Source organism: Dermacentor silvarum, chromosome 6 (genome assembly GCF_013339745.2).
Source record: "Dermacentor silvarum isolate Dsil-2018 chromosome 6, BIME_Dsil_1.4, whole genome shotgun sequence".
NCBI classification, from domain to species: domain Eukaryota; kingdom Metazoa; phylum Arthropoda; class Arachnida; order Ixodida; family Ixodidae; genus Dermacentor; species Dermacentor silvarum.
The window spans coordinates 15,454,997-15,466,611 of NC_051159.1; the positions used below are offsets into that span (position 1 = coordinate 15,454,997).

An 11,615-nucleotide genomic window follows, 5' to 3' on the forward strand; every position below is an offset into this window, starting at 1 on the left:
ATGTGCGGGCCTTGAAAATTGTTGCTTTGGTTATAGTGCGGTACCGTTTATAGTGCGGATATTCGCGACTCCGGCGACTTACGTTATAACCGGTCTACACTGTATCTGGGAAGGTACCGGCAAAATTGAGATTGGTCTATAATTTTCAACCTTATCTTTCCTTCCTCCTTTATATAGTGGCTTAACTATAGTCATTTTCAGAGTCTTGGGAATTACTGCGGTTTCTGAAAAGCCATTAATTAAAAAAAGCAAGACGTTCGCAAGCACATCGAAGTTTCTTCGCAGAGTGCCTACTCATATGCCATCTATTCCTGGTGGTTTACTTTACCGAAAACTAAAAAGAATCCTTTTCAGGTCAAGCATTGAGAAGCTAGGCGTAAAAGTGAATGCAACGTACAATGATGTTCCTATTGGGATAAAGCGCTTTCAGAAGCACGCAAGAAGAAACGGTTGAATGCGTTAACTAACACTGTTTTGTCATCTGGAAATGAGTCAATAGGATTAGAAAGCACGTCACTTCCTCTCCTAAGATTATTTATTATAGACCACATTTTCACAGGACTTTTGCGCGATTGGTTGAATTTATTTAAAAAATACACTCTTTTCGCTGGTCGCAAAAGCCAGATTACCCTGTTTCTTGCCATTTTATAATCAGCTTTTAAGCCCTCACTTTTAGGAGAATGTTTGCAGCGCTTCCAGAGCCAATACCTAAACGATATGGCATGCATAATATCGGCATTCAGCCAGCTAACATTATTTCTGCACTTTTTCATAACAGTATACCGTATTTACTCGAATCTAACGCGAAATTTTTTTTCAATAAAACAGGTCCGAAAATTGCGTGCGCATTAGAATTGAGTGCGACCCTAAATCTGCGTTACCACATAGCCGTCGGCATTTCAAAATGGCCACCTAGCACGCGCTTCGAGCCTAGCTACACTCTAGCCTAGCTGCCGTAGCTTCCTCCATGGGCTGCAGTACACGTGCTTAGGCATTAGCCTTCCTGTTTTCTGCGTCTGCTCTATCACTATAAAATGTCGAGCTCATCATGATGCCGCATTTAGAAGGAAAATGATCTTGTGTGCGGAGATGGACAGAAATCGGGCCTCATCACGGGCGTTCACCGAAACTTGCGTGCGGGACTGGCACAAAAAGAAGGAGAGGATTTTCACCAGCAAAGCAATGTGAAAAGGTTTCAGTGCACCAAAGCAGGACGTATTTTGCGACGATCCACTTCGGCGATACGATCGCCTTGGCCCTATCTTAAAAGCGATCTGCGACGTGGAGAGTCTGCTGCGCACTGTGTTTTCGCCGAGTCGCGTTGAAGCGAGAGGCATGCTAGCACGAAGGTCAATTTGCTTACCGCGCTTTGTCACTCCAGTGTTTTGACAGCAAGTTTCCACAGTCAACGAGCAAGAAGTGTTCATGTTTGCGTGTGCACGTGTGACACCGTGCTTGTTAATTTATTTGGTAAGCAAATGTTTGCAAGTGTTATACGGCCGATAAAACTGCTATCGCAATTGATGCTTTGCCTTTCGGGTGAAACTGGGACTTCTTTTATTCGTTGCAATTTTAGTGCACCGGGAGTAAATCTTTGTTTTTCCAAACGAGAGAAAGTTGTATTTCTGTATGAGAGCATGAGGTGCATGGTACTGTAAAGGATCTTTTTCTTTTTTGGTCATGGAAAACGGGTGTGCGTTAGAATCGAGTAAATATAGTATGTACTTAGGCGCTCAAGGTGTTGAAGTTGAGAACTTTTTGTATACCTTATTGGGTGCACTGCCATCAATCAGCAAAGACCAGTCAAAATTAGTTATGTGTTGGTCAAACATTTTTGTACTAGTCATTTGAATTTCCATTTTATTTCTTTTTGTGTTCCTAACCAATTGATGTTCTACAGCTAGAGAAGGCTTCAAAAGGCGACAGGCCACAAAATAGTGGTCGGCTAACCTCTGATTTATAACGCAAGCAGCGAAGGAATAGTCAGATGCGTGCACCACAATGTGGTCTATGCAGGACACTACTACTCGGTTATTTAAGCACTGTTCTCTAGTCGAATGATTTATGATGGATTCCAAACCATAAGAAGACAAAATGGATAAGTAATCGGAAACAGTAGTTGACGTGACGCATAGCGTATTTCTGTTCAAATCACCACCTAAGCATACCTGCACAGCTGGACCCCATTTGCCCAGTATTTCAACGAGCTCTGCCAAGAATTGCGTCACACTATTACATGGTGGATGATATATCAAGAGGAGGATTAAATCTGCATTTTAAAGATTTATTTTTATGGTCAGGCATTCCGCATGAACGAACATAATGTCTACTCCAGGCGTAACATACATGTCATGAACAAAAATCGCTATACCACCTTCTCGCCCTCGTGACCGGGTCACGAAATGTGAACGATAACCAGACAGCGTAAACATATCAGCACCAACATGGGGTACATTTATTTCAGTCAGAAAAAAAGCGTCAGTGTATTTGCTAGCCGCTTCCGCTATCTCTCTAAATTCATTCCAGTACTTTCGGAGCCTTCTTATGTTTACGCTGACGAGAGTAATATTATGTTGTAACCTCAGGCCAAACGTATTTTTGAAATTTCTAATATAAGGAACCACACAGAAACTAGACACCATGCTGCTTACACAATCCTAGCAATATCAGCTGGCCTGATTACTCAGATCAAAGGTGCACCTTCGTCCTTCTTTACAAAAAATCTTACCGCCTTTAACCCAGGCGAACCTCTACCCTTTCTCCTTAGACACTGTTCTTGCACGCTAAAACAAACTACGATTTGCCTTTGTCAAGATATCGTTGAAAAACAATTTGGGTAGAGAACCATTCTGGTGCCGTAGCTTTCCTCGTGTATCAAACCAAGATTCTCTTGCTGCTACAGAAGTGAACCATATCAGGACTGTCGGGATCGGTTTACGTTTACTAGGCACGCGATGCACCGCCTCTACATCAGTTCTTGGAAACCTTGCTAGCTCTAGCTTGATGGCTACCTCTGATAAAACATGCCTAAGGTTTTCATTTTGTTCCAGTGGTAGGCCTTCAATTTCCAAGTTATTCTTCCTATTGTACTGTTCTCATTTTGTACATCCTGCAGAAGCTCAAGCTGTGTCGCTTGGGCCTTGACTACTTCATTCAAGCGCACAATTTCCTCTTCCTGGGCCTTTTTGCGCTCTTTGTTAGCTTTCATCTCCTCCACCACTGAATCATACTGCTTCGAAACAAATGAGACTGATTCCTCTAGTTCTTTAACACTCATGGAAAGCTTAGTAAGCTCAGTTTTCAGCAGAAGCAGGAAATCCACTTTTGCATGCAGAGTTAACAAAGAAGCAATACTGTCTTTTATTTCTTTGAGCTCAGAAACCAAGGATGGCTGCACAGAACTGCCGTTCCCTGTCTGGCTACACTCCATCTGCGATGCTGAAGCGTCTCGCTGCCTGCCAGCTCGACGGGTTTTGCAGACCCAAGTTTCTAGCTTAGCTTGGCTCTTAGTCCCAAAAGTACTAGGTGCTATGCCTGAACAAGGTTGGCCCAAATGGTAGCCATGTTTACATTCAGCGCATGACATAAAACGGCCATCATCGGATAACGCACTGTGGCATGCAATGCACTCTTCTAATACCATGATAAAAGAAAACAAGGTACTTTCATGAGCTCTACGAGTCAGTCCGGCAGAGAAAGGTAAAAACAACCGAAATTGAAAGGCGACTGTTCTTACCTAACAAGAAGAACAAGGCGATTATGACAGGCTCACACGCTCTGCCGCATTGCAATTGATTGTTGGGGAATGCTCAGTTTTATAGTTTCCAGTTCTTTGTGTGATGCTTTGATTGGCCGGTACTTAACATCGCTGATCGATGCCAGCTCAGCACGTGCAAGTGTCAGGTGTCTGGTGGGTTGATGCCATCAGATGCTGCAGTGCTTGCGATCCATACGAAGCAGGTTACATGCGACAGATAGACCAGGCACGTCGACCGTTTTCGAGTGCTACGACGCACGCAGAGCTACCAAGAAGAACAAGGCGATTATGACAGGCTCACACGCTCCGCTGGACTGCCAATAATAATAATACAGTAGAACCCCGCTGTTACGTTTTTCACGGGACCGTAAAAGCCGGGAAACGCAAGAGCCAGGAAACAGGAAAAATTGAGAAATGGGAGTAGTGTTGAACTGCACACAATATTATTTTAATTCTTACGTGCGACAAAAAGTAGTTTCGCCCGACAGCCGAAGTATCGATTACGATGAGCTATACAAAGTAAGAATAGTAGTTTTATCGTCTGTATAAACTTGTAAACATTCAGTTATTAACTAATTAACAAACATAGTGTCAGCGCCCACAGGCAAACATGAACACATCACACTCGATGAGCGCGGACACGCGCAGTTAAACGCCGCTGCAGAAGCGAGCGAAGTGACCTTCGTGCTGTTGTCTATCGCTTCAACCCAAACTGAGCGCCGAGAACACGCAGCACACACAAAGCCACGAGCCGCCGACGCACCTACACTGCGTAGAATGTGCCCCCACGCAGATCGCTTTCAAGATAGGGACCGCGCGCGCGCCGCCGCGCAGTATGATGCCAGAGCACAACACTGCCCGCTACCCCCCCTCGCTCCCTCGCTGGTGCCTCGAGCGCAACGGAAGAAGGCGCGCTTCCTCCCTGCTTTTCTTTCGCGCGCGAGACGCGGTCGTCGGCTCCCCTCGCACGCTTTCACTCGCACATTCAGCATACGGCCGCGCGGCTTCCCTCGCACGCTTTCACTCGCACATACAGCATACATCGCGCTTCCCTCGCACGCTTTCACTCGCACATACAGCATACGTCGCGCTTCCCTCGCACGCTTTCACTCGCACATACAGCATACGGCGCGCGGCGACGTATGCTGTATGTGCGAGTGAAAGCGTGCGAGGGGACTCGACGACTACGTCTCGCGCGCGAAAGAAAGCATACGGCGCGCGGCGCGCGGCGACGGCGTTATCGCCCTTGGAGTTTATACGGAACATCTATGAGCCAAAACCAATTTTAGGGCCGCAACGCGTCATAGACATCATCTTTAGATAGCAAAAGCGGATATCAAAGGCCATACTTTTGCTGGCGGAAACCGAAAATACGTAATAAATGTCGCCGCCAACACTTTGGGCGGCCAATGCCATCGTCAAGCAACCAAGCCAAGCGACATGAAAAGTCAAAATGGCCGCTCGGGCCGGCGCGGTGTGGCAGTTCGCAACGTATGATGCGGGAACGGTCCCACAGTTGCGACGTAACAGCGGGGTTACCAATGCATTGGGTTCTATGGGAGCTGTGCCGGGACCGGCCGAAAACGACGTAACAGCCGGGAAAACGCAGCACCCGGGAACGTAACAGCGAGGTTCTACTGTAGTACTAATAATAATACTCTACTATGCCACGTCTCGCAAGGCCTTGCGTCGCGTCACAATGGCCTTGAGCTGCCGGAGCGCAAGTGTGGCAGGTGTGACGTCACACCACGTGACTCGCTGTGGAGAGGCGTCGCAGCTGCACTTGCTCGGAGCCTCACTGCTGCGGTACCACGTGACTAGGCGAGGGTTTAACGGCTGCTTGGTCGCTCAGTCTCTCCATGAATGGCATGCCGGCTGGGCCGTCTGTGCGTGCGCTTCAGTGCAAGCGACAGGCTGAATCAATTCATCCAGCAGATATAGCTAGACGGCAGGCTGCGAAATCTCAAGCAAAGACGAATTTGGCTGCTGAAACAATGGAGCAAAGGAGGCCCAGATTAGCACGCTATAGAGAAGCTTACCAAGCGCGGATGCGTGCAATAACGAAACACTGTGTGCATAGTCTTTGCAAAACCAAGCCAAACAGACCTTTCACTCGTGATAACTAGGTTTACAAGAGTTAAACCTCAGCCAATTTTTTTTTTTTTTTGCGATAGCAACTATATGGACACTTCAAGCGGATTTCTGCCGTCGTCATCGCCATGAGGTTCTGTATAAAGTCCAAGGGTGATAAAATCGTCGCTGTGCGCCGTATGCTGTATGTGCGAGTGAAAGCGTGCGAGGGATGCGGCTTTCGCGGAGAGCCAATGCGATCATCACGTGAAAGGCCGTGGAGGGATGGGAGGGAGGGGGGGCGACGTTGTGCTGCGGCACCAATGGCGCAAGGGGAACTGGCGACTCAGCACGCGAAAGGAGGAAAGCGGGAAGGCAGCGCTCGAGGACATTTCGAGGGCATCGGACATTTTAACGTGCTGATATGGATACCTGTGTACTTGTGTACCTGCTATAGACTTATGGGGAGGGGGGCGGTGTACTCCGGCGGCTGCTGCTTTCGACGCGGCCACGCAGGCCTTGAATGTGATCTGTGATGTGGACAAAGTGTGCAGAGTGCCGGTAGCTTCATATGCGTTGCACTTTCGATGTTTAGTTCGTGTTGAAACGAGAGACAGCAGGAACGTCAATTCACTCGCTACTGCTACCGCGCTTCCCCACTCCACTGTTTTGACAGCGAGTTTCTGCAGTCATCGAGCCAGATGTGTTCATTTTTACCTGTACGCCCATGATACCGTACTTGTTAATTTAGTTAGTAAGCGAATGTTTGAAGTTTATTTGGCCAATAAAACTAATATCCTTACTTCGTAGAGCTGTCTACTAATTTGCTATCGCAATCGATGCTTCGCCTTTCAGACGAAACTGTGACACTTGTTTTTTGCTATGAGCCATGTCAATGACAGTGTGGCTTGCTCATTCAAAGTGAAACTGTCGGTGGTCCATGTTTTAAAACTTTATTCATTTGTTCTGAATACTTCAGAAACTTCGTATACTAAAATTCATACAGAAGCAAATACCGAATATCATGGTATTTACCGTATTTATTTGATTATAAGGTGGCCAGATTATAAGGGAAACCAAGAAAAAAAAAACTTGGATATGCACCCCAATATAAGGCGATACAGAGTAGCCGACAGATTATCGAGACTCGGCGGGGATCGCCTGAAATATTGAATTACTAACACAGCCAAAATGAAAAATGGCGACCATTAAATAGGTGGTAGGGGGAAGGTTCGAGCCTCAACACGCAAAGTGCTGGTTATATACGAATTTTGCCTTTAGGTGTGGCTTCATGGCACTGAAACGTGCGCTGCCATGTAGCCACACCTAAAGGCAAAATTCGCTTATAAGGCCGGGGGTGACTTCTAGGCTAAAAATTCTGGAAAAGAACCTTGCCTTAGATTCGAATAAATATGGTAATCAAAAATTTCAAGTTGTTTAATATTCATGCATGCATGCACATATTGCCAAATGACAGTGCTGTGCTCACTGTTACCGAAGTTATTTTTTGGGGTGCAGAGTACAGAGGATTGTAGAGCCATAAATGTCTATATGCTGTTAGTTCAGCAAAGTGCCTGCAGCCAACAGATCACCATAAGACTTAGTCCTAGTTTTGTCATGTGCGCTCTGTTTTGGAAACATGTGTGACAGGTATTGTGTATAATGTGAAGGAAGCAGCGTTTGGTTCAGTAAGATCACATGCAAATAATTGTTTGTTTGTTTATGTTAGCACAGTTTAGCATGCACAAAAGTTGCAGCACACAGGCTTATTCTCATAGAACTACCACAGAGCCCACTTACAGAAAATCGAGGTATCTTCTTATGCTGCCTGCATTGCATACACATGGGCTAAACCTCATAAAAGTTATCATTACAAGGCTGTGTAAATGTTGAAGGCTGTGGACACATGCACAGCCTTTTCGTGTATCCTACTCGCTACATAATATAACGGTATGGAAACAAAAGGCACAAACCTGCCCCATGCAGACATAGTTCAGTATGCCAGCAGCCTACCAAAAACATTCCGTGTGAATGCAAGGTTTCTTATTCTTCTTAGTTTTATTTTTTCCCTGTATGGATTTCACGACACATTTGCTCAATGCTGCTGTTTTGTTCTTTCTCTCTTTTCAAAGAACCACTACGGGACATTGGCTACCGGACACTGTAAGTTGGCACTTCAGTCCAGTTCCTTTCAATATGCTCATTACATAATGTTTTCATTCAACTACTGCTAAAATTCAGCCCACATTAAGCTTCTTTTTTTTTTTTCCTGACACATTGCTAACATTTTTTCCTCCACTTGCTAATATTATTATGCAGTTGTATAGTATTGAGCAGTTTATGTTCAGAAACTGTGTTGTTTGCTTCCTAGTCCGTACAAAAAAAGCCAAGGTAATAAATTAGCTTTAACTATGGTTTATCCCTTTAACTGTTTCCATGCTAAGTCATTCTATTTTCAATTAACCGAGCCATTCCCAAGCTATCTTGGCTTACTCTAGTGCTTCTAGATTATCTAGTTTTGAGACTTGGATGTTTTCAGTTGTACAGGCTGATTTAGTCTCCAGGAATAAGCATTTTTAGGTGAATTCAGGTGCAGTAAGAGCCCACTGCCAGATAAAAAGGAATTCACATTCGCAGTACACAAGTCTTGAACACAAGCATGCCATCGTCAATAAGTGCAGCAGTGCAGTTTGGTTACCGCTCCTGTGTTCTGCAAACTTTTGCTCTCAGCTGTACATGCAATTTGGCTACTAGTGGCTCAAGGTTCCTTTGTATAAAATCAACATTTATGAAATAATTGCACAGCAGGGAGTTCTTGGCGAACACAAGACATTCTTCTGTGTGTTACAGATGATGATCCAGTACCCGAGAACACAGTCTTGTGGAAGTTGCACCTCTTTTGCATGATTTTGCCTAGTTTATCATTTACCCTCTGCACATAACTGCGGGAGTGTGTGGCTTTAAATATATTTATTGATTATGTACCGTATTTGCTCAAAAATACGTCGAGCACGAATATAGGTCAACCCCTAGATATTGTGCTCTCCGAGAAATTAAACAAAATTATTCGAATATGGGTTGGCCCATATCTTTTGAGAAACGGAAAAGTTGGAACGTGACACACCTTTATTTACTATAAGCCCGGCTCAGCCACTCGCTAGTCGCTGCCACAAGCCGCATCCTTGTCAGAACTGTCAGGAAATTTGTCCTCGTCGGAAGGGAAAGTCCTGTTGCACCACATGAACTTTAGGACCCAACCCCGACTCGCTTTAAAGATTGACCGGCCGATCCCATCTCGTTGCACCAACTGCTGGCCTTTCGTCTGAATGTCCTCGCAGGACACCCTTTGCACGCTCCTCTTCCACATGAAGCCTCAGTTCTTTCTCGAGAGCGTCATGTCTCCTGGTTGCTGGGCTGCTAAAAGCACACCACCACCCATTGCACGCAAAAAGTTGGTCCCGCTGCTTCCTCCAACCCCTAACCAGCTTTTCATTCACTTCGAACTCGCACTGAGTGGCGCAGTTGTTGGAGTTCTCGGCAAAAAGTCTCACTTGATGCTTGAAGTCAGCGGTGTAGCTCTGCCGACGTGACATTGTCGCACAGCCGCGCAACAGCAAATGCGAACCGTCACATAAAAATGATAGCAAAATGGCGACGCAGAGGGAAGCAACCAAACAACCAATAAACAAGTGATTCTTTAACCAGAAACACACTTGTGTGTTTCCGCAGGAAGACACCACTTCAGCCCTGGCAGCACAGCGGTTTATGCTCCAAAGTTGCGTCGAACAGGGCAAGTGCGTGCTGCCCCGGCTGACGTGGTTGTGGACTTTGTTTTTGTCTCGGTGAGCGCTCACATACTCAGCGAGTACGGAGCCGGTGGCTCCGGCGGCGGCCCTGTTCCACACTGAAACTCCATTAGCTTGGCTTTAGTCACTGAAACTCCATTAGCATTAGCTTTAGTCACAAATATTTGTCGATAGCTAATTAAGGGTAACATTTCCAGGGAAAAAAAGGTCAACCTATATTCGAATAAATACGGTAACTTAGATGATGATGACGATTTATTGGCATCCCCTTTGAATCGGGGCGGTGACAAATCGTCACCTCGCCTACTTGATTTAATCAGGTATGCTATACAGGCTTTTGATTGCAACATTTTTCCATACATCCCCTTAATCTTTTCTTTTTTCCTCAAAATTTAGTCTGCGAGGTTAAAGTGCCATCTGGTGTGCCGTTTGTCAAACAGTGTGTCGCTTCAGGAATGTTTCTGAATGAAATGCGTGTTTTCTTTTTGTCTTTGCCACAGATATTGCCTATTGCCGTGCTGGTCTTGGAGGCCAGTGGTACATGTACGACGATGCATCTGTGACGGAAGTTACTTTATCTGAATCTGATGTGAGTGCACAACAGCACTTTTTTTTTTTAAATTCTCTATGTGTGTTGCTACTACTTCATGTGAAGGCTATGCGGGCCTCACATTTGAAGCCATTGGTAAAGTTGGAAACAAAAAAGTTTCTAGACCATGGGTTTCATGAAGAAAGCGAGTTTCATTGCAGCCGAGGCTAGAAGTTGACCTGTGCACTGCAGTGCTCTATCGTACAGCTTCAGCTTACACTCTTAGTTGCCACAGGTTGCATGTATGGGTCAATTTAACGTTGTTGCTGTTACTGCAATCGGAAAACTTTTACGTACTTCCTCTCAATGGGAGCAAGCAAAATGTGTGCAGTGCAGTGCATAGCCAACAGGTAAAGCGCTTTTGAGATAAAATATTGCTAGCAATGAATTTTTGCTGTATTCATGAATTTTCAGTCATTTCCTGCTACTGGAAACTGCAATACTACTTAAAATAATTGACTACAGGAGTACGGTATTTGCAAAAAAAGTCGACCCTCAGTGGGTTACCTCCTGTAAAACATGAACGCCACATGCAACAATTTGCTGCGGCAGGACTTACAAGCTCGAAATGGGGTTCGTGCCTTCCATTTCTTTATGCCATAGCATCTTTCATTGTCGTCAACTTGCCATCATCATGATGTCATCATTGTCATTGCTGTCATATTGCCCTTGCATCCAGTTAAATGAGTACAAACCTGGAGGTTTTTGGGGAATAATTTCTGTCAAATTGAGTTCAGAGCTGGAGGAATGGCTGAAGTCTGCTGATCTTTATTAGCTGAGCAAATGTTTTCACAATGATGTGGCTTGTAAGGTATATGACAGTTGTGTATAATCACTGTAACGGGGTACAGATAGCCAGTGTGACCAACCACTGACTGAAGATGCTCAAGTGTCTTTAACAGCATTCTGTTTCTGATTAAAGTGACTTTTTTCATTGCTTATCGCATGCTTATTTCTCTCTTTTTTTTTTCAGAAAAGAAATGCATACATACTTTTCTACACGTCTGTGGATATGCGACATCAGTTCACCTCCCACTCCTAAGGCTTGGCCATGGCGAGATTTGCATATTGATTAGAATATACGAGAAGTGATATTTGTTGGCAGTACAACAATAAATTTATTTTACGTATAGTATTGTATTTAGAGTATAACGCCACAAAAACAAGTATAAGGAAGTCTTCTAAGGCGAGGTAATTAGATGTATATAATGCGAAATTTTTTTTCAGTGTTGCTCCTTGATGCTTGTATGAGATGTGGCTTGCCTTGCTGTACAGAATTAGTTTGTAGAACTGCAAAAGGCGCAGGGTGATCATGTGTAGATATATAAATAATGCGTAATGTTGCTACCGACATGTGTATGTGTAGTAAATAAAGACATTTTTAACTTTTGTC

At 44.8% G+C, this 11,615-nt stretch overlaps 1 protein-coding gene across 2 annotated transcripts in view; it reads left to right on the forward strand.

Annotated features, from left to right (window-relative positions):
- Nucleotides 1-11,615, forward strand: part of LOC119455301 (ubiquitin carboxyl-terminal hydrolase 8-like) — a 176,348-nt gene extending 164,733 nt beyond the window's left edge. For both annotated transcript variants that reach the window (XM_037716700.2, XM_049668693.1), the window contains exons 22-24: nucleotides 7,960-7,990; nucleotides 10,134-10,222; nucleotides 11,196-11,615. In XM_037716700.2, the coding sequence (XP_037572628.1) occupies nucleotides 7,960-7,990; nucleotides 10,134-10,222; nucleotides 11,196-11,264 (189 nt within the window). In that variant the 3' untranslated portion in view covers nucleotides 11,265-11,615. The remainder of the gene's footprint in view (nucleotides 1-7,959; nucleotides 7,991-10,133; nucleotides 10,223-11,195) is intronic.